The following is a 23,700-nucleotide window of genomic DNA, read 5'->3' on the forward strand; positions in this document are numbered from 1 at the left end:
AAACCATGTTTTATATCATCCTAAGTACATGAGTGGATATGGAATACATAAGCATTAAGTGTCTTTCATAACCGAATCAAGGATCTGAAGCCTCATACATTATATAGGCTGCATTTATTCAAGCACAGCACATCTAGAATGAGTTTTAACCGAGCCCAACCAAGACTGGACTGTGTGCACACACAAGAATTTGCGGATAAACAAACTGCATATGACATTCACACTAACTCTCAAATCCTACAGCCTTTATCATCCTTCTGTTAATGTATGTGAACTGCATGGCTGTGACAGCATCTCTCTTGTTCCAGTGCCATGAGGGGGTTATTTTTAGCTTGTTAAAGGCAGTTCATCTCCTTCAAAACTGGGCAGTTATCCAAACAGCCAAAGGAGAGACAGGCTGTACTGTATCTGTTGCTTTATGGGAAAAACCCTCATTCACAAAAACAAAGATCATGCAGAACCTGTATTGTAGATAAACTTGTTTTCCTATTACTCTGCTGACTTGGCTTTCAAACATATCACACAGAAGAGCAAAAGTTATAACTCTGGGCATTGTCTACACTGGTATTTATGGTCAAGTCAAAAAGGTTATCTTCCACCAGCCCAAGCAACAGGAGATATTTCACAGTTCATAGCCTGCATCACGTCTACAGTGAGTAGACTCATTTCAGAGTACTGGCCTCCGGGTGAAACCATTTTCTCTGGGCTTGCCTTTAAGAGAGAGGCAGTAGAAGTTGGCCCAGAAGGCCTGGGAGCCAGGCAGAGGGAAGGATGCGACTGCTGCTGAGGAACTCCCTCCTGACCTGAAGAACACATTCACATTGATGTCTCCTTGACAGGTGAATTTTAGAACGTGTGAAAAACAGTAATTCAATGACACTGCCTCCCTGGGGGCCTTTCACAACTCTTCCTCCTCCCCAAACTCATGCGATGCGCGTCCACACCTTCCCCAAGCCGTTGCCAGTGCTGCACCACCAGCCCGTCACCGAACATCCTCCCAGCAGTAAGGCGGATTGCAATTGCTTATTTTAATGTGATACGGCTTCTGGAAACAACACAAGAAGAACAGCCACATTAGGCGAACAGTATTTGGTCCCAAGTATTTTGTCATTTTCTCATGCCCAAATTCCTCACTACATTTACTCTAAAAACTTGCATTTCCCCAGTCTTCTGGAGTCACTGTAGGACCCAGTGTGTCTGCTCAGCTACAGCATGAGTGAAGGGCACTGCACGGGCACAGATCCATGGGTATGCTGGACAAGACTGTATCTCAGGAAGGTACAACGCTGCCAGACTTTCAACAAATGCAGCATTTATAGCCAAGCAGCAGCTCCACGCCATGCTAAGGTGCGGCTGGACCCTGCCCTCACCTGCCCCTTCCAAGGGTGATGTGGCACGAAGCAGGATCTGCAAACTCTTCCAGCCCTTGCAAACTCTTCCAGCCCTCACCATGAAGAGGAAAGGAGCTATTAAACCCTTCTCCAGGACAAGGGCTGGCCACAACTGAGCCTCACACCAGGCTGTTCATCTTCTTCCCCCATCAAGTAAAGTGTTTCAGTGCAAAGCAGATTTCTGACAGCAAAAGCTCTTTCTTGCGTTTTTCCAGCCATGCAGTGCTGTTTGAGGAGTGAGTCATGTTTCAGCAACCTCTTCTGAGACTGCAGTGCCCTAACGGGAACGAACGTTCAAGTCCTCCAAGTAATGAGGGTCCCTCCCCGCGCTCTGCTCACATTTAATTGTTGAGTTATGCTTCCTGTTAGCTCTCAATGCTAATGCTTTCTCTGAAAATCTCTCCCAGTGTTTCCAGAAGAACTTTTGACCCCAAGAGTGTTTTTAAACTTATGGCATTGTTATCCTCTTCCTTATTATGCTTGCTAGGCTACAGGTAATTACATATGGATTCCCCAGTAAGATAGAAAGGCTCACGACAGAAAATAACTAAGCAGTCCTACGGCTCAGATAAAATATAAAAATGGGGGATGGGGGCAGGTGAACAAATGCATTTCTGCATATTAACAGAACAGGTTTATTTATCCACTTTCAGTTGCACGCCTTGCAAAGAACACAAGTAGGTTTTGGCAGGGATAAAGAAACCCAGCTCAGGCAAGAAACCTTTAACCGGAGACATCCTGTTTCTGTTGCTTGTAGGAAGATCAAGACCTTGGCGGGTCACAGCCGCCTCCGCACGCGTCACGCCCACAGCTCGCGTGAAGGTACACATCAAGCACTTCAGGTCAACACAAAATGATTAAAAATGAGAAAAAGGGTTTCGCCGTCCCACAGCAGAGGGTCACGCAGCCAGGGATGCTGCCAGAGGTTGTTTCCCTGGGGCTCACCTGTGTGGTCGGTTCGGGCATGGGGAGGCAAATTGCCTCCCTTCGCAGCTCCCTCCCTACAGGTAGGGATAGCGATGACTTCCTTTCCCAAATCAGAAATTCCTCTTATGTGTAATTCTATTCTGCATGGAATAGACTTGGCTCAGGGTCCTGCCTCCAGCAGATACCCAAGAGAGAGCACAAGATTAAGCAAAGTATAGAGGAATGGTCCCCAGGCTTTCCTCCCTGCCTCCAGCAACTACTGATCCAAACCTGCCGAGGCAGACGCCCTTTTCTTGTACTTAGTAACTTCTTGGAATTTCAGTCCATTAATATGAAGCTGGTCACTGAAGTTGAACGCTTCAAAAATAATTCATATATTGAACAATATAGCACCAGTAGAAACAAAGGCAAAAAACTTCGAAGCAACTAAGAATGGTACATGCCTCTGTCTGGGGACCCCAAATTAATCAGATGCTTTGCAAATTCTTGGCAGACCTGCTTTCTCTTTAGAGTTCATTCCCCAGGTTGCTCTGCCAGCCAACAATACAGTGACAGATTCAACTTCAAGCAACAGAAATACTAGGAAAAGTGAATTAGAATTAAAAATAAATTGTCAAAGGCAAATACTATCATATCATCCTATTTCACTTGGACATAAGTAATGACATTTTAAAATAGCAATGTCAACTGCACAAGGTAAAATATGGATTTGGGGAGGGAGTTTAAAATCCCCAAAGTGCCTCACGACAATTTAACACAACAGCACTCTGTGGCCTGGTTATTTTGTATCTGAAGTTAAGGAACATTTTGGCCGAACTAACTCTAAAAGAAATGCACTTTAAGGATATTAATGTAATCCTTTTCCTGCCTGGCGGCACAAGTTTTATTAAAGTTAGAACTTTAAGGGATGTTTCATGTTAAACAGAGCTTTACGTAAGGAGACTGCGTAAAAACAGAGCTCCAATTAAATTGTATTATGAAATTTTTATTAATGAAACACAGCAAGTGGACTTTCAAGTAAGACTTACATGCGGTATTTTTCTTAAATTACAGTTTTCAAGTGTCACTAAACTCTTCTGCTTTGTCCTGGGGAAGATGATCAGCTCAGATTATACTTCCCTGGCTGGAAACACTGGAGCAGAACTTAAGAGTTTTAAAGAACTTGCTCACAGGGAAAATTTTTAACATCCAGCCCATAGAAAAGAGATTTATTTCTTTTTTTTTTTTTTTTAATTTTCACAGAATCGTAGAGTAAGCCAGGTTGGAAGGCACCTTTGGGGGTCCCTGGTCCAGCCCCCATCTCAAAGCAGAGACAACTTAGATCAGCTTCCTCAGGGCCTGGTCCAGCTGAGTTCTAAATAACTACAAGGATGAAGATTTAAATATATACCTTAGTTCCAAGTAATTGTTTTTTCTGCCTGATTCAGCCTTTAAGCAATCAGGTGCTAAGGCATTAACAGCAAGTCCATCAGGTCTATAAGTTATGGTTGTGAATACACAGCACTGAACTATATTCACAGCGAGGTTAATGAAAGAAGACTTTAGAAAATCCTAAGAGCTCCTGCAAGTTTTGTATTATCTTCTACCCTTGCTTAAGAATTAGATATACACTATGCTGGTCAGAAAAGGGAAAGTGAAGCCTCAGCTGATGATAGATCACTCGAATTACTTGTTGTTACCTAACCACCCAGCACCTGACAGCATCCCTTTAAGTCTCTACAAAGCCCTGCACAGTAAACAAGAAAATTCATTAACCTGTTTTCAGAGGTGAGAAACTGGTGGTGAGAGAGGTAACTCCTGGCCAGACCTCGGTTGAGAATCAGTTTCAAATCTAAGAGGTCTGACATTTAAACTGAGATTACAGCCTCAGTTACCTGGTCCAGTACCAGTTACCTGGTCGAGTACCACCCACCCTGGAAGTCTAAAGCCATTATATTTGCACTGATTAAAAATGGTCCAGCTTAGTTCTTGCTTTAATCATCAGTCACACTGTCATCCCTTATCTAGAGTATAAATATAATGGAATATATATGAGAGAAAGTGAAGACACGTGAGTATCATCAAGAGAGTGGGAGCAGCAAAGAACAGTAATTTCCAAAGCAATTTTGCAATAATCTATATGACTATACATATATATATACACACACACTTAAAAAACAAAATCATGTGATGCTTCATGTTGATACTGACTTTGAAATCAGCTTCTAAGCTTTCCTACGAAAAACGCCCCCCATCTTGCCAGGTAGAAAAAAGCCACGTGTGAAGTTTATCTTTTCCATATGTTTACCTTCCTACGTCCTGCCTGGTGACACGCAGGATTTGCACAGCCCAGCTCAGGCTGCCCTGATCTGATGAGGATGGATCAGGCTGCGGGTACAGACTGCCCACCTCGGGCTGCAGAGTGCCCCGTCCGCACTCCCGAGGCTGAGACAGCTATTACAAGGGGAATGCAAAGACATCCTGTGCTTTGGATTAGAAAGGGAAGGATTTCATGTGCAGCTCAAGCAAAAAAAGAAGAGGTCCTGAGAGTCACCAATAACTTATTACATCCCTCTGAATTACATCCCCTCCAACAAAAAAAATTAATGGAAACAGAGAAGAGTGCCCCGTCCGCACTCCCGAGGCTGAGACAGCTATTACAAGGGGAATGCAAAGACATCCTGTGCTTTGGATTAGAAAGGGAAGGATTTCATGTGCAGCTCAAGCAAAAAAAGAAGAGGTCCTGAGAGTCACCAATAACTTATTACATCCCTCTGAATTACATCCCCTCCAACAAAAAAAATTAATGGAAACAGAGAAAAAAAGAAAAAAAAAATCTTGCTCCTATTCTTCTAATGTGTTTGTTGTACTCTGATTTCTGTGATTTCCCCTCCATCCCCCAGCGATGCATTATGAAAGCACAGAGCTATTGCCGTCAGGGGCAAGAGTGCCAGATAGGCAGGCAAATCAAACTGGCTTTGAATTAGGCTACCACTGCTGCCAGCTGCAGTGGCACTGGGACGGACATTGGGGCAGGCTCCAAACTCATGCTGAAGGGCTCTGGGCAGGCTCATGCAGCTGGGTCTTCACGGTGGCGTGCACCTCGGCTACCTCGAGCTTCCCCTAGCATTATGTTAATCTGGAAAGGAAACACCTGATAACAAAAGCCGTTGCTGAAAACCAGGCAGAGCCTTGCTGAAACTCAGGAGCAAACCAAGTGACAAATAACTCCTAGCGTGTGCTGAAAGAGTCACTGGAACGCTGGGGAGAAGTATCCTGAAGCCACACATAATTAAGTTTTGACAAAATTGATTTTTATGTTTAAGCATTGCTGAGCCACAGCTTTATGAAAAATTACCAGAATCTGAAACGTGATATACAGAAGAATTTAAAGTATTTTGATAGCCAAAAGAATGCTTAGGTGCTCACTCAAGTTAGCACACAAACACTACACCAGCACCATAAGCATCCCTGATTTATTTGTTTTTCCCTTCCTCCCCACCCTGGCACATAGAAGATAAGACAGTGTAGAAATAACAGAACTTGTCACACTTACTTGTCTCACACTTACTGTGTGAGAGTGAGGACTGTTATAAGCATAGACTCAAAGAAAGTCAGAGATAACAGGCAGGTATGAAGCGAACGCCAGCATCAGCTAGACTGCAGCATGAGACTCGTCCCGGGGAGTAGTCTTTTGCTCAGAAAAGGCAAAGTGTAAGAATACAAAACCAAAACAAATCATCAAACCAGTATCAACTCTGAGCTGTCCAAAGGTTTAAGAGATTTATTATAATTACTGCAGAAAAGAGGAAAAAAAAAGACACAACAGGGAAGGGGGAAAAAAAAAAAAAAAGCCTCAAGTGAATCCACCTGCTTTCCCTTCTGGAAAACCAGCCTGCAAGCTCTTTATAGTAGCAAACATAATTTTATTCTTTGTCTGTACAATACAACAGAGGCCCAGAACACCGATGACGTTTCAGAGAGCTGCTACATTACAAATAAATAACAATAATCCACTTAATCTCTGCTTAATGCAGCCCTGAAGGGAATGCAAGTGAGATTATCAACCGGCAGCATTTATTCAGCAGAACTTCAGTTATGGTTCACAGCCAGAAATTCATATCCCTCCCCTCAACAGTGTCTGTTGGCTTCAACAGAGCAAATAAAAACTTCAAGACTTGGATCATAAACTGTTAAAGAAGTTTAGTTACAAAAGGAGGGGAAAGAAGAGTGTGTTACCGCGTAAGCACTGCGAGAGACTGCATCAGATCCAACAAAAGCAGTGGAAGTGGGTGGAAAACAATCCAACAGCAGAGAGAAAAACAAAACGATGATTGCCACATAGCTTGGAGGACACGAGAGCTCCTGCTCCCTGTGCTGCTGCTTTGCTGCTGTGACAGATGCTAACGGACGTCAAGGCAGAGAGTAAAAATGTCAGACCAAAGCCACACTTACAGCGACCAGTTTTTCAGGAGACGCATTCACTCCTTTCACATCTTCTTCTTCTGGTTCTTCATTTTCCTTATTGTCAGTGCAAGAGACAGAGTCTTGGACTGAGCAAGTGCTAAGCAAGTCTGGCAAACTGGTAGATGGGTACTTCAGAAAATCCCCTTCAGAAGATTCCTACCCGAGAGACAACAAAATATGTTACATCGCATGCAGAAAACCACCAAAGTCATGGTGAAACTGTTCCATTCCACCTGCCCAGTGAGAGCTCCCTGGTACTCCTCCCCGCACACACTTCCATGTGCTCAAACTTTAATGGTCCAGTTATAAAAAGCAGACCTGGTTTTAAAGTGCCTATATAGTAAACACAGGCCAATACACGTCTAAAACATTTAGATTTCATAAAGGAGAATTTAAAATAAATGCTTCCCCAGCAGCCTGCTCCTCCCCACTTCGGGTTTATTAAGTGCCACTGCGAGCAGACTCAGAGTTTACAGACCTCATTACTCATTTCATTGCATCCCAAATCACACCCTGTGCTCCTGCTCCCTCCCTGCGGATGTTCCCTTCACACGGTTATCTACCTGAGTAAGAATAATACACCAACAATCCTACTGAGGAGAACAAAATGAGAACTGACCCATCTACCAACTCAGTCCTGATGCTTCAGGACCCGTTTCCAGCCTTTGGCACCTTCTCTGGGAGGCAAACACGTGCACCAGCCAAAACCAGTGGCCAGACACACTCATTTTACTGCTTTCAGAACCAACCCTGCGTTCAAGAATGCCCAGCAGGCCAAACTGCAAGGCTGCTTTCCCATACCAACAAATAACTCAGAGGGAGCTGCTGGGGAACTCTTCACCTGAGACTGCCTGAAACACGGCACAGGCTGGATTCCCCACCGCTTGCCTTCCCAAGTCCTCATCCCAGGAACGCGAAAATCATCCAAGCGCACAGAGCATGGGCCACACAGATTCACAGCCTGGTCAGGAATGTGCATTTTTATGCTGTAAGCTTATTCACAATGATTATTTTGATGCAGTCATCACATGAACAAGCAAGTAATTTTACAGAGAAATTTAAGCAGTCTACCGCCTTGTGTTTTGGCAGAGAGTCCAATTGTCTAAAGGAAATACAAAATGTACCTCAAAGATTGTTGTTTCCAGAATAAGCACCGGTGGGGTTAATACCAGGCTGTGAGCCTACAGAAGGTCTTCAATGAACTTCACTGTCTAACTGAAATGTTAGAGGAGTTATAGGCTCTTCACTTTGAAGATGGTGGGATAGAGCCTCTTCTTGAAAAACAGGAGCATAAAGCATCCTGGGAAGCCGTAACAGCACCCAGACATTAAATCCGCAGAAACCTGCACCAGGTTGGCTGGGGCAACCTGAAGATGAAGCTAAGAAAAATCTTAAAAATACTGATACGGTGGCTTGCTGACACAGCACGCTCCACCCGGAGATGCAGGTTTACAAGCATCCCTTTGGCCCAAGATGTTCCTGCCACCACCCCAAGGGCCCTGATGGACCCCACCTGCAGGCAGGTCCTTCTTTGAGACCCTGGGCACTTTCGGGAGCCAGTCGGCCGCCCACCAAACGCCCGCATCAACCCAAGCCGGGGAGCAGCAGGCTGTGGTGTGGAGAGGAGAGCAAACGGGGGTGGGCAGGATTTTCTTAAACAAAGGGAAAAATATTGTGTAATATCCCCTCAATCTCCTGTAACGAAAGCAGAACGAAGAGCCCGACTGATAAATGAGTTCCACTCTCATTTCCCTGAAATTTCATGCTCCTTTATCTGCAAGAGCTCCACTCCACGCTATTAACAAGGACAAAATAAGGAACTCAAGCCAAGAGATCATCATCAAGAGACCTCAAGCATGCAGACAGGACAAGAGATGAGAGGTACGGAGGCCACGCAGGCAGGAAGCAGAAGAGGCTGAGAACAGCCTGCTTGATTTAGCATGTATTTTAAGAAAATGGTTTTGGCCAAAACTTAAGTAACGTCTGCATGAATAAATGCAGACTCATTTGCACACTGAACGACAGTGACAACACAAGCAAATCATTAAGTTGGTCTATACCCCGCTGATTTGCCACAGATTTATGGCACCTACTGATACATTTCCCATAGCTGTGCATTAAATTTAGGGCAGCAAATGTGCACATGTGATTCCCTATCAAAAACATGCCCCTTCCACGCAGCACTTGCACAAACACTTGTGGATGTATGTTCAGCAGACCACCAAGGAGAGGACCGTACCTTGCTAGCGACCACCAGCTGCACCAGGCCAGCGGCCGAGCGAAGGAGGGCCACGGCATCCTGGTGGGAGAGCCCAACCAGCGACTGCCCGTTGATCATGAGGAGCTCGTCGCCCGCCGTCAGCCTGCCGTCCCTGCGGAAACAGAGCGGGAACGCGGAGCTGCAGGGCGATCCTTCCCCGGTGCCGGGCTCCGGTGGCACGCGGTGGGGCATGGAGGCATGGACAACACATGATCTAGCTGACGCTAAGCTTGCATCGATCGGTGCAGTGTTATTTGCCCAAAAAAGTGGCTCAGAAAGGTGCCCCCAGGAAATCATTGTTATAACCAGAGCCATTTCACCCTCTTTGCAGGGCTGAGACCCCTCAAACCTTCTCCGTGCCCCACCGGAGACAGTCAGGGAGCAGCAGTAAGCCCCATCTCCCCCCCAACAGGGAGGAGGGCCAGGGCTGGTAGTGAGCATCCTGGGTTGCATGACCCACACTCACCCACTGCCGATCCTATGGGAAAGGCCCATCTTTCAAAAAGGGACTTGGGGAAAAAGCCCCACAAGCCATCAGGCTCCATCACCAAGCAAGTGTTTGACTTGTCTATAGTTTGGATTAAACATGCCAGAAGAAGCTTCAGTGACCAATCACAAAAATAAATTTTTAAGCTAAAAATGCCATATTCTCACCCTCACACCATGGGAGGGCAAAACCCCCACACCTGTCTCACGAGTCTGGCTAACAGCGATGGCCACGGATGCTCCATCGCACCCACTCCCGCGAGGCACCGCTGTCGCCTCACCTGTGTGCGGAGCCGCCTTCCTCCACGTGGGTGATGATGATGCTGTGAGGGGACCGCTTCGACCCTCTGCCTCCTGTTATCTGGATTCCCAGCCCGTCCGTCCCCTTCAGGATGTGCATCTTCCATATGCGGCAACCTTCTCGCTGAGAGAAAACGTGCAGAGAGTCCTTGAATTTGGATTTGGACACTGAGAGAGGGCTGGGAGCGTACAGAAGGGAGCTATTTAGCACCTTGCTGCCCATCACCACACATCTGTATAGCTCAAGCTATACGGGTGTTTTTGCTGAGCTTTGCTGTGTTAGCTGTGGTCCAAGCGAAGGAGGCAGAAAGGAGGAGGCAGCACAGAGCAGGGTCAGCACGTAGAGGTTTCCTTACAGGGCTGTTTGCAGCTTTTCTGAGCCACGCAGAGGTGCTGCTCTCAATGCCCTGATCCTTCCCGAAGCAACCAGCGGCCTCAAACCCCGTCGCCAAAACTCAAGGATGAGCTGTGCAGGGCTGCAGAGGAGCAAGATGTTTTTCAAGGGGGACCTTGAACACCGGGTAGCGCAGCTGCTATTGCAGCAGGAACCAGACTGGCATCACAGAGAAGTGCTCCCCTCTCCAGAGAGGTTTGCAGGATTTGAGACATAGGAAAGAAAATACCAGCTTCAAATCATCAGCTGCCAATCAAATATTTCTTATCGGACAGCTGTTGTACAAACTGTAAATAATAAATTTACCCACCGCAGAGAATAACTTTTCAGTATAAGCAAGGTAGTAAGCGATGTTTAGGACACCTTTATTTTTTTTTTTTTTTAATAATTATAAATATTTATCCAAAAAGTGCTTCACAAACTCCAGAGTAATATGAAATGCAAACCAAAAACTAGTTCCCATGAGTCTTACCAGCAGGACTGGGCACAAGGAAACACAAGTGTGGCAGATATCGGCAGAGCAAAAAAGGAAAGAGAAACACAAGCAAGCAAGCAAGACACGTAAGGCGATTGCCAGGACTCTCTCAGAGAGGGGAATAACCAGGAAAACAGAATTACGAGAAATCCTAGGAAGTTTTCAAGCTTGCAAGACAGCAAAATGCACAATTTGGATGCAATTTTTAGGCCATGTGTTGTAGTCACCGAGCACGGGGTCAGCTATTTCTGACTGGGTCTGTTCTGCACATAAGTAACGTTCTCGCAGTACGCAAATGCCCAAGTAGCAAAGATGATTAAAATTTCATGCCAAACTGTGAAGAGCATGTACAAATTGCTGCTTGTTTCTGAGAAGGGGAACTGCTAAATATATCGGCAAACCTAAGGGCTGTGGCAGCAACCTGCAGATTTTAGGCCAGTGTTGTTTATCAGAGCCTTCATTAAGAGAATAAAATGCGCTTTTTTTACCTTATCACTGCTGAAACTTTTAAATGCAGTGCAATGCAAGATGAGTTTTGCAGATACAGGAACAAAGAGGTCAGTATCTATGACAGTATCTTAAGAACAAAGTGAATAATAATAATAATAATAATAATAATAACAACAACAACAACAACAACAACAACAACAACAACAACAACAACAACAACAATAATGATGTTACACAGCCCCCAGACCACAGGTAGGAGAAACAGGGAAAACAAACCAGGTGTCTTAAGAGGTAACCCAAAAGTTTGAGCTTGAAAACATGTACACCTGTGGGTAATTTGTTAACTTGAAAGTCATGCACATGGGCAATATCCCAGCAGGTTTAACTGGGATCCTCAATGCATTGATAAAAGCCCAGTCTCCCGCTGAATAACAGGACGTGTCAGGACAGAGAATACTTTGAGATAAATTAGAGTGATACATGAGACGCCATGTTAAATGCAGGGGCAAGAGTCAACTATATTTATCTACTTAAAAACAGAACTGAGCTACAGCATGAAAATGCTCCAGAGAGAGGTTTTATTGCTATAAAGTACCTTGCACCCATAATGAAAACAGTATAACAGAGAAATACAATCTCCCTGCCTCCCCCAACCAAGCCCAGCCTGAAACGATGACCATCTATTCTTCTCCTCACAAGATGCCACTCTGAGTGTCCTGTTGCTAAATCCAGTTTGGAAGCAGATGCTCCAATAAAATTTAACAATGCAGTCATAAAATTGCGTTTAATGATTTGCAAAAGCTTTTTGGAATGCGAGTTATGCAAAGGCCCATGACGTGCAGCGCCTAGCTTGCATTCCTCAGCACTCCTCACTATCACACACCTTATTAAAAAAAAAAAAAAATCCCAAATTTATTCTTAACTGACCCACTCTCAAATATTCATTTACATAGCAAAACACTTAATAGCAGCAAACGGCAAGACTCCGCTGCTCTTAATGCAAGCACCATCTTACTCCCGTTGAACTCCAGCTGAAATCAAAAGCACTTGCACAGCAAAGCATTACTCAGTCCGAACACGGACGGCAGAATGCAGCCACAATAAAGACAACGAAATAATCTGGCACATACTCAAATACGTATTTCTTTCACTCATTTTCAAATGACATGGTCACCACTTCTGTGTAAGAAAAGGCTGTCCCTCCAGTCCCCGCCGGTCAGCTGCATGCATTTCACTGGGAATAAACAATTCGGCGTCAACTGGAAATCAGATCCCCTCACTGTTCTTTCCCTCTTCTTCATAAAACATTCATAACTCTTCGTTTAACCATGTGCTACAAAGCAAACACCCCCCACCAATACATACTCCAAGATTTTGAAAGCTAAGTATTAAAAAGCAGATTGCTAGCCTTTGCTTGACGCCTCTTGGAGAAAGGGGTGTTCAGCAGAACCCCCTTCCCCTCCGCACAAAGCTGCTATCTCTTTTGCACAGAGCAGCACAGGATACTTCACAGCCAGCTAGGAAATGCTGCTGCTTTGAATGTGCATCTTATGTGACTCCATCACAGGAAAGCCTTAATAGTAAAGCTCTGTGCCAATTCCAAGGATTTGTAAATGCATTTAAATTTTACTTAAAACCAGTTTTCTTGAGTTATTGGAGATTCCCAGGTTCAACAACACAAAGCCTAAAAGCTTTAAAAAAAGAAAACTTAAAAAAGCAGAGTGATGCATGTCTTTAGTTTCGAAAATTTTTAAAGGATCATATTTTCAAGCTTTCCTTCATAAACAAAAAGACTACAGCTCACTTAGTCTTGAAATGAAAGCTAGGATTCTGGTGTATTCATCCACTCCAGAGACTTACAATACCCCAGGGAAACTCCAAGTGTAGTTAGATTTGGCAGTTCGCAGGTCTGACGTCACTGTCCTTGGAGCCTGCATAATCCCTGCCCAGAGGAGGACGAGTTTAACTGCTGATCGGTCTCTTCTGATCGGCTGCACAATTCTGGTTGTTGCTTGGCTGCTGTCAGTTTCATATTGCTATTAACATCTGAACTTTTCCATCCTCTCAGAATAGTTCCCATAGCTTCATTTATAAATGACTCAGGATAATCCCCCCCAGCTTCGTTCACCAGCGACACAATAAATCTGCACACGTGCACCCACAGCTCTTGGTGCAAAAGGATTTCATGCCTAAAGCAGAGAGATGTGCTGATGCCAGGTACGTCAAACTCCCGACATCCTCAGCAAGGACGCAGAGAGAGGCACTACCAGCTCCTGTCGCGGCCAGGGACTAGGCGATACCCAGCTCTGGTCACTCCTAAGAATGAGGAGACCAACCAATATCCCTTACCAAAAGCAGGTCACAATAACAAAGCTCAGCACTTGAGAACCCAAATGGAAAGGGCCCACTAGATAACATGTGCTGAATACCTGTATATGACAACCCAGAAAATTTCATGCAATTCACCTGAGATTCGGCCAAGATGGACACTCAGAAAGACATCCATGCTTGCTTTGAGAGTGTCAAAGGAATAAGAAGCCAAAATTTCCCTTTAGAAATTTGTTCCCCACCTCCTGGGGAGCAAATGTTAACTCTGCTCAGATCCACCCCACGGAGTTTGCTTGTAAACCCAGAGCAGCAGCAGACCTGCCCACGCAGAGGGACTGTGGATTCCTCTCGATGGAAGGGTTTCATGGACACAAAGGACCAACATTTGCTAAAGATGGTCTCAGAGGAGGAGATGAGACCGGGTCATCTCTTAAAGTCCCTTCCAGACCTACATTTTTTGACCTCTCTCACAGAGCAAGCAGAAACACAAACGGTCAAGTCAGGCTGCAGTTGGGCTAATGGCTCATTTTTGTTCTCTGCAGTTACATCACTCTTAGGTGACTCAACTTTCCTCCCAACTTGGCTCTTTCGAGCAGGCAGCCCTCTGGACCAGATTTTTCCACTTGAAGCTGATCAACTTCAAAGTGCCTAAGCTACAAATAATTAAAATGTTTTTAAAAGACAGTATGAATATTCTACTTGGATTGATCGCGAGCAAAAAAAAATGGGTCATCTTATGTAACAGACCGCAAGTGAGAATAGAGAACACAGCTGGCAGCTTCAAGTGGGTCCCCGCAGGCTGTTTTTCTCCACCGTGAAGCCATTGTACATCAGGCAGCCTCTGTTCAGAGCAAGCCTACATCTGGAATAAACTAGTGTGCTACAGATCAGAAAGGAAGCACGCTGCCAGCACGACGTGGGGAAGCTCGCCTTCTGCCTCTTCCAAGTGCATACCATCAAACACTCGATTTCATAAGCACATCATTAATAAAACAAAAAGGAACATTTTTCCTCAGAGTGTTGAGGGAAATAAATAAATAAATAAATAAAAGACATCGGAGCTGTTCTTCCCCCCTTTTCTTTCACCAGCTAATTGCAGGGGAGTTTAAAGGGGTTTGACTGATTTTGACTGTGCTGTGTTCAAGAAGCTGCAAATCTATATATACAAAGGAAAAATTGCTTTGAAATCTTGTATTAAAGAAAACCTTGGCAGGAGCAAGGTGTAAACAAATGGAAAACAGAAACGCAGTAAGTAGCTAAAAAGCCAGACAGTAAAATGTAAAATAGTTGTCTACAAAAAAGCACTTTCTGTCACAGCAGCAATTCAGCCGAACTTGGTATAAATATGTAACAATTTTTAAATAAAAACAGAGATAAGCCCTGATGAGAATACCAATAACCATGCAAGGTCTGTATGCGCACACTGACTGCCACGGGCCCTAACACAGCCCGTGGGATGTATCCCTCCCTCCGCATGGCAACGTGGATTTTCACTGTCTGTCTGCAGGGACCGGTTCCCACTTACAAACTTCACAGGTTTTCCCCTTAGGAGCAGCAGCAGCAAACAGCAAGCTCTTCCTCACCGGCCACGAAGCTGCTTCGGAAATGTAACACTTAAGTGAAAGTTGTAAGTTTCATGCATTAAAAAAAAAATTACTTCAACAGGCTTCATAGGAGCTGGCAGCCAACGTGCTGATCACACGCAGCTGAAAACCAGCACAAAACCAGCACAAAATCTCGCAAAACAGAAACGCACCACATTCAGACCAGCACATAAGCAATTGCCTTCAGGCAACGACCAGTGCAGCATCCTCCTCTACGGGGAGTATACTGGGATGGCCATACCAGCACACAGGCCCCCAGCATTCTTCACTGATGTGGGATAAATTAAAAGCACTGCTCCCAGCTGCCTGCCCCACCTGGGGTCAAATCATGCCTCCTCCAACTATCCCCATTCCCCAGCAGGAAGGTGGGAGAGATGGATCGGTAGCTGGGGAATTAACTTGCATGATCACAGTAGCTTCAACGCGTCAATCTCAAGATACAGTCAAAAGTCATCACTCTTCACATCACAGATATTAGTGTGAATGACTCAGTACCAGAAAATCATGCCAAAAACTCATTTTTGCAGATTCTTAACAATGCAATTATTTCATTAGTGGATAATGAGTGTATTTTTCATCTGATCTTAACCAGGTTATTTTTAAGGCTGATCTGACAGCAGGACTCCTTCTTTCATCTGCTACTTTGGGTTTTGTTTTCATTGTTGTACAAACAAGCTAAACAACTCCAAGACAAATCAAAAGCAGGAGGGAAAAATCCAAATTCCTTTATCAATAAATTATCAAGACAGGAGTTCTTTGCCCATCCCTACTGCCGCTGAAAGTTTCTTAGCACTGAGCCACTGAAGCCTTTGGATGATGCAAGCCACGCAGTGGGTGTCTCCTACACCACTTGAAAAGTCGGGAAAGAACCCCAAAGCCAACTAGGTCTTAACATGAATTGCACAGTGTTGACCATGTGAACTTTCCATGTCTTCAAAATAAGTAGGAGCCAGCACCATAGACACAACTGCGACTGAATTCAAGTGTCCACTGTTGATCTAACAAGTCCCCTTGTTTGGACAAACGGCCGCCAGACACTTGGCGTCCTTTCACTGAAATGCGAGTACTTTCCCCATAGAAAGAGAAGCGCCCTAGGGGATAAAGCCTGGGGAACAGTCAAAAGTAAAAACATACCCTCCCCAAACACAAACACATAATTAAAATACACAAAACAGGCATCGCAGCAGAGTGGATGAAAATTCTGCGACTTAAAGCAGACTGTCCCCCAGGGATCCATCTCCCGAGACAGACCGCTTGTTGACATCATTTCCTTGGCAAGGGCTTTAAACATTTTATCAGCCATTGCAAGCACCTGAACTACATCATCACCCCTTACAAAAATCTGCTGGAGTCATTTGTCATCCTGAGCCATCACCATCTGGATTGCACCGCTCTGGGCTGCTCCCCTCTTGCCGTCAACTGAAGCTTTATTGCAAGATCAGCCAAAGGATTTCTCAGCTACCCCCGACCCTGTGGGGCTTTCGGCCCGGCAACTGCCCCTGGGGAGCTCGGGCTTTTAAAGGCTACAAGGTGTTTGCATTCCCTCAAGTATCTTGCCCGCTCTCGTTCTCTTGCTGGGCTTTTGGGAATGCTCGGTTGGTTAGCTAGGAGTTTCTCAGAAAACACCCTTGCTGCCTGCAGTGCATTAGAGCCCGTCCTAGAGTAAGCCCCGTGACACACTCCCGTGTCAGCTGAAGAGGGGTCTCTTGTGGGGACCGGTATTACATCTGTCGGCGTCAGGAGTCCTTTGGGTTTGCTCAGTGGTTTCAGCACCCTGCCTCAAAAATTAAGTTTATGTAGCTTTATAATCCCGACTAACACCTGAAACATTACAGCACCTAAGCAAACAGCACACTCTATTTTTAGGCACGTCCACCTAGTTTCAAACATTCGCACTTAATGATTAAAACATGAAATGGTGTGAACTTACATTTCAGCTAAAGCCAGTCCTTTGCATTCCAGTTGTGAGTTTGCTGTATCTATAAAACCATACATGAAAAAACCACCTTCTGCGTAGGTGGGAAATGCTTTCATACTGGTGCTCTCACCTACAGTTTGTGATAGCTGAGCATGGCTGAGACCTCCCATAACAAAACCTCGTGCGTGTCTGCGCTGGCTTTGGGGGTAGCTCATTTCCAAGAGTGAGGACCCCGTTTCAAGATGACACATTAAAACTATCTCACTACAGCTTATCCATTACCAGACTATCTCTACACCCAACTGTCTGCTGCACCCTTGGAAAATTCAATCCAAAAACAGAATAAAAGAACAGATTGGTATTCAAAATTAAAATCTAGAGCTACCACAGCTGTAGCTATCGCTTAAATCACAGCAAAGAAAGACAAAACCTTAAGTCAGTTGAAAAAATTTGGCAGCAAGTGAGACTTAACCCCAGAAAGTTGTGACGACGGTTGTTTTATGGCAAGGTGGAACATAACTGGCAGCAAAAAAAATTAACTGTGATTTCACTAGTAGTTACATCAAAGCACTTTCTAAAACCCCAAGCAAAAGCAAGGCCAAGTTTTGTCAGTGCTGTACAGCTACAATTAAAAGACAGCCCTTGTCCCTAAGAGAGTTTACAACCCAGAACAGGCAAGAGAGAGGGAAGACATGCTTATCACAGTGCACATTAAAACTTCAAGACAGTAGATAGCCCCAGGATTCATGTTAATGAAAGTTGGAAGCAAACACAACAGATAAAAAGTCGTTAAGAACAGAAACAGATTCTGAGGAAGGCCCTTACATGACTAAAGGTGTCTACATTAAAAACTAAAACCAGAGTTATTTATGTCTAAAACATGCATCATATAAGAGTCCCATAAAAGCCTTGACGAAACAGTAATTACTGCTTAGGTTGCCAAAAAAAGTTGATGTAAAGCAACTTAGCTTCAGTAGCTTCAGTGGAGCTGTGAGTATTTACCCTTGTAAGTACCTTGCTCACAGCAACGTTTTCATTTCGGTACAGCAAGTGGATGAGAATTTTTTCTTCTCCATCACATTTAAAAAAATAGTAAAATGCTTAAAGCCAGTACATTATTTTAAGTCTCATGTTTTGATTCCTGTAACGTGCCATTAGCCTTCCTCTTCTGCTTGGCAAGATAGGGAACATTTTCCATTAACCAAAATGCAAGGTAAGACTAGCATTTACCAATGCGGATTGGTAAATATTGCTATAGAAAGGCTGTCAGCCTTTCCTAACTACAAAGCAAAATGCAATAAAAAGCAGTAACGGGCCCGAACAAAGAAGAGAGTTGCTGATAAAACAAAACCAAGCACGGTGCAGCTGCAGCGATGCAAAAGCAAGTGCTGGCTGGCAAAGACCCAACTGGTCTTTCACGTACACACACATCCCAGCGCACCTGTGTAGACGCTCACCAGTCTGGAGAGGGTTGTGGTCTACATAAGCTGGGCTCAGTTGGTCTATAAGGGAGCAAAGCTGGCTAGGCACACTGGTCTGGCAGCTGCGACCCACTGCAGAGTAACTGGGGTTAACAACATGGAGCCAAGATCTCGAAGCATTACTATAACCCAGACCTCCCCCAAAAACCTCTGTGAGGCAAGGTGTTAATACTCCCTTGCCTTCCCCCCTCTCTTCTTTTAATGGATGGTACACCGACTACAGAAAAACACCAGACACACCTTACAGGGCCACCAGACACTGACTTGTTTCCATCCTGGAAAGGCGTCCCACCATGGCCCCAAGCTGTGGTGCCACCTCCAGCCCGGGAGACCTGGTGCACACCCTGCACTCCTCCCACGCCATGTGTTTCTTCCAATGGAGAAATGCCCAGACACAGGGTCCCAGCCCTTCTCACCTGCCTCCCTTCACTATTAAAGCACCTTTACTCTGCCCAATCTCCTTTACGCGGTTTCCACCAGTGACTGCTAAATTCGGATCTGGATTTCAATCTCTTATAATCTGGGTGTTTATGCAGAAGCAAGAGGATTCAAGGGGGTTCTGGAGGTGTCTGGGTTTTTCTTTTAACGATTGGTGTTTTAAGGACTTTTCAGAGCATCCTGCTGGGGCCAGAGGAAGCAAAGGTGGCTGGTCTGCTCTGGTACACTTCATCTCCAGCTGAGCTTCTTCTGGCTTCATCAATGACAGCCTCTTGTCACGCCAGCCAGACCTGGATCAGTTCAAGTCCCCTTTGAAAACTACACTCGTAACCCTGGTCCTTGCAACCCTCACAGTCCTACTTCTGATCCCTGCCCACGCCAGCCATACCTGGCCACCTCTGGGCACTCCTTAGGGGCTGAACAGCGATGGAAGAGGTCCACAGCTCTTCCAAAAACACCATGATAAAGAAACTGAGAACAAAACCGAGGGATTGTGTCCTACCGGTAAACACAGTGAAACCACAAAATTGGCATACCATGAGGAAACCTCACCGTTTCCTTTTCTTTATCATTTTTCAGCTGACTCCAGCAGCCCCTCCCCATACTCCTCTTTCATCCGTGCCTTTATAATTACCAGCCTACAAAACACCGCCCTGTCTCAGGCTGCTGAATAAAAGAGTAAACTTTGATTTCTGTATTTAAGCTCCCCAGTCTTCCCAGGATGTGACGGATCGTTGCTCCAGCTCAGAGATTGCCTGGTCTTAAATCACTGCCCACGACTCCCACTGCAGCCAGCCTGGGTCCTCTCCAAGGTCAGGTCTGGTTTCCTTCTGCCAGGCAGATACAGCCTTGCTGCTTTGAATCACGACATTTTAAAGGGTATTTAGGTTCACCCTAAAAATGCTGCAGCATAACTTAACCACCTGTAAACATTAAATGCTGCCTGCTAATTGACAGGTACAATATTTACTGAGGGTTACATACCAGCAAACAGCTTGGCAGATTTGTTTATACATAGCGATAGCAATGCCAAGTGCACAGGAGAGACAGACCAAGATCTGGGAGATGAAAGCAAGCCTGAAGAAGGGGACTGACACATGCACACAAACCAGTAACACAGGAATCTCCTGGCAGGTTCACTTGACAAACAGTATTCGTCTCGCCTCTCGTTTCCCGACTCAGCATTGCTGTTATTAGCACGCAGCGAGAAAAAGGGAGAACAACCCCACACTCGTGGGAGAGGAGGTACTCTGAAAGCAAATGACACCGAAGACACACGGATGCCTCAAAAGCACTCCCAGCACAACATCCCCAAGGCATCGGCCGTGAGCTGGCTGCTGGGTTCAGTACAGCAGCGGCTGAAAACACGCAGATTCGACCCAACCTCTTCTCCCTCGTTTTCATTACAACAACTTCAAACTAACTTTCTACAGGGAGAAAAAGAGATGTTCCTAGACTTCATATTCCAACGTCAGTAATTCTCCAACCTGCGTCCTGGGGCAGGGGAGGGGGAAGGAGCAGTGGGGAGGACCAGGGCGGTGGGGAGGACCAGCGAGGTCCTCCCGCGGCCGCGCTGGTCGCCGAGCAGCTTCTCGAAGCCTTTCCTCCAGCCCGCAGGCTCTCATCCTCTCAAAGCGAATATACTGCTCCCCGAAGGCGCAGGGCTGACAGCCCTGGATATTCAATTGGTCAATGTATGGAGGAGAAGGCGAGCGCGGGGCGGGCAGTGGGGATGGAGCTGCTTTCCCCGTGGAGACGGTGCCCTGCCAATGCACGCCTGCCAATGCTCGGGAGGAGATCATTCATCCCGCGGCTACAAGAGGTTTGGCTCACACTTTGAAGCCTGGAAGGAGGCTGCAACTTCTGACGTGACGTCCTAGATGCCGTTTTCAAAAGGCTCCTGACACAAACTGGATCTCACATGCCTGAGTGCCAGGTCACACTTTGAAAACGGAGCTGGAAGTGAGATTTGAGGCTCCCAAGTGTCTTTATTCCTTGCAGTTTGTTTTTTTTGTTTGTTTGTTTTTTTAAACAGGACTCAATTTCAAAAATTTTATTCACTGTCACTATTCAATACTTATTAAGAAACTGAATTAAGCCATTCATCAATCTGATAGCAGCTACCCCATGGATGCTAAAGTGATGGGCTTCTATAGGCAAAGGATGAGCAAGGCATGCTTTTCAGGCTCCAGCTATTCACATTTCTCCTCATTCAGATGTCAAGAAAATGTAATTAATACTGACACATACAGAGGTCGTATCTCTAAGCAAAATATTAGGGGGGAGGGGCAGGGCAGGGATTAAAAGAAAGAGAGAGAGAGAAGCAATTTTACTAAACGACTGTGCCTCCCAATAGGCTCCATGACAGATACACCACAACTGAACAGATTATAGCTCTTAAATTTCCAGTGACTCAACTACGCTTTTACGTTTTACAAAGCCACCTAGTATGTGCTTTGCATTAAAAATATATTTATTGCTCACATTGATACATATATGTTCTGAATTTAACAATTTACTTCTCAGACCAAAATGACTCAAAACATCAAGGTAACACACTAGCACGAGATGGCTCTGTATCAAGAGTTTCTTTCGTGATATATATATTTATATATATTTTGGCTTTCCACTTCCTCAAAACAAACTCTGATCATCTTCATTTATAACATGTGTTTAATTAGACATCTTCAGAACAGATTCAACAAGTTTTTACATAGACCAGAGCTTTCAAAATACTGAAGGATGTATTTATTTATTTTAAAACTTTTAATGTTATCTTTCAGAAAGACTGCAATTATGAGACTTGCAAGAACAGTACACAAACATCCTCCCCTTCCTGTTGCACCATGAAATCCAACATGTCTCACTGATGGGAAGAGCACGTTTGCTCAATTACGCTTCTTCAAGACCAGCATTTTTCAAAATTGGTTTTAGCCCCTCCAATGTACTTTAAGTTAAATTAGTTTAAGTTCACAACCACCATCACCACCACTCTGCAGTTGTATTGGGGAGCACTAATTCAGAGGACAGGTTTAAACCCATGCTTTCCTCAACAGAATTTAGCGATGAGATGTCCACTCATACTGCTCTGTTTACCAGCTTTGAAGTCTTAAAACCAAAACCAGCTGCCGCAGCAAGCCCCAAGCCCAACAAAGCAGCATTCATCTGTTTATACTATCAGTGTCTCTGGAAAGACTGGCAGACAGCTCTTCTGGTGATAGATGCATACCGAAACCTGACCAAGGCTCGGGTTATTCTTCTCCATCCAGCAACACTGCAATTCTAGCCAGGCAACAAACCCCAAGATCTCCATTAGGATGGAGAGAAGCAATGAAAGCCCCAATCCCACTGTCATCCCAAACATTAACAAATCGTCCATTTCACCAACTCGGAGCAAAATTCACAATAACTTCCATGTGGTCCCCAAACACTGGCCAAACAAGTTTCGTAACACAAATAAATGCACTGTGGTCTGGTGCATCAAAAAGGGAAGCTTCAATTCAAACGTTAACACAAGCTTTAAGGTGCTTTAAGCTCAGACAGAGCTAAACATGAAGCCCCAAAGGACAAGACGACCATCTTCCACTGACACCTCCTGCCCCGGTGTCATAAGGCCATCAGTTGTCTCAACAAAAGAAATCCTGAGGCTAACCTTGACAGGTCAGAGATATAAGTACCTTCCGCTCCATCACAGATGGAACATGACAGAGGTTTCTCACAGTTATTATTTAACTCTCTAATCCTCCTGCCTCCCTGTTTTGGACCCCATCCCACGGCTCGGTGCCCCAACAGCTTGGGTTGTCAGCCGGAGGCTCAGCCCCGAGGACAGAGCACTGAAACCAGGGAAACCGCTTGAGAAACTCCCTTAATTCGCTTGCACGCCTGCTGCTTCCTTCTCTAGGAAAACCCAATGCAAACGTACCTGGGCAGACCGGTCACCAATGTCCGGCACGCCACCATCTGACAGCCCGCTCTGGTACTGTCCCCCGGTGCCCCGAAGCTGCTCTTCCCCGTTGCTTTCTGCTTCGGAGGTCTCCGGCTGAGCAACCTCCACCTCCATCGGGGTGCAGTGCCCGTTCCCGTGCTCCGAGCCCGGCTTTTCTTTGCTCTCCTTGCTGCCCGGTGTCCTGGTGATGACCCCAAACTTCCTGGTCCTTTTCCCATTTTGAGCGGCTCTGTCGCCGGGTTCGGGGCTGGGCTTGGCTTTGGGGTCGCAGCTGTTGCTGTTGTTGCCGTTGGAGGGAGGAAGAGGGGCTTTGCGCTTGATGCGGCGCAACATGATCAGGTAGACGAAGCCGCCATTCCAGCACTGCTCGGCCAGGTAACTGCAAGGGAAGGGATGCGCAGGGATTACCGACTGCTCGCCCCGCGGCGCCCGCATCCCGCCCCGGCGCCCCGACACGCTGCACCCCGTGATGTTCATGCACCTTGTCAGGCAGCTGATTAGCCGGTATGTGGATACATTACGACACCTCGAGGCATCGGCAAATGCTCTCTTCCTTCAGTATTAGAGGGAAATAATACCCGGAATAGTAACAGCCCTACCAGCCATCCAGGCTGATCCCACCGCAGCACAGTATGACAACTGGTAAATGCCACCAAACGGGTTCTCACCACCCCAACCTCCAGACCCGCAGCACAGCAACGTGAAAAGGTGGAGCAAGCAAAGCGAAGCAGAGAGCATTTCCAGTAGGCCATTAAAATAAATAAACAACTTTTTCAAAAAATTAAAAATCAGGCAGGCTTCATTTGTGCAGCAGCCCATAGAGCATTTGCATCTGAAATGAGCCTCCTTAGTGAAA

General features: G+C 45.5%; 1 protein-coding gene across 1 annotated transcript in view; it reads right to left on the bottom strand.

Annotated features, from left to right (window-relative positions):
- PDZD2 (PDZ domain containing 2) overlaps positions 1 to 23,279 on the bottom strand; it is a gene marked incomplete at its 3' end in the record, with an annotated part of 53,937 nt that extends 30,658 nt beyond the window's left edge. The window contains exons 1-4 of the mRNA XM_009584180.1: positions 22,821 to 23,279; positions 9,792 to 9,934; positions 9,004 to 9,136; positions 6,753 to 6,920 (exon numbers count right to left, since the gene is read on the bottom strand). Coding sequence (XP_009582475.1) covers positions 6,753 to 6,920; positions 9,004 to 9,136; positions 9,792 to 9,934; positions 22,821 to 23,279 — 903 coding nt within the window. The remainder of the gene's footprint in view (positions 1 to 6,752; positions 6,921 to 9,003; positions 9,137 to 9,791; positions 9,935 to 22,820) is intronic.
- Positions 23,280 to 23,700: the final 421 nt, after the last annotated feature.

Source organism: Fulmarus glacialis, unplaced genomic scaffold (genome assembly GCF_000690835.1).
Source record: "Fulmarus glacialis isolate BGI_N327 unplaced genomic scaffold, ASM69083v1 scaffold17048, whole genome shotgun sequence".
NCBI lineage: Eukaryota > Metazoa > Chordata > Aves > Procellariiformes > Procellariidae > Fulmarus > Fulmarus glacialis.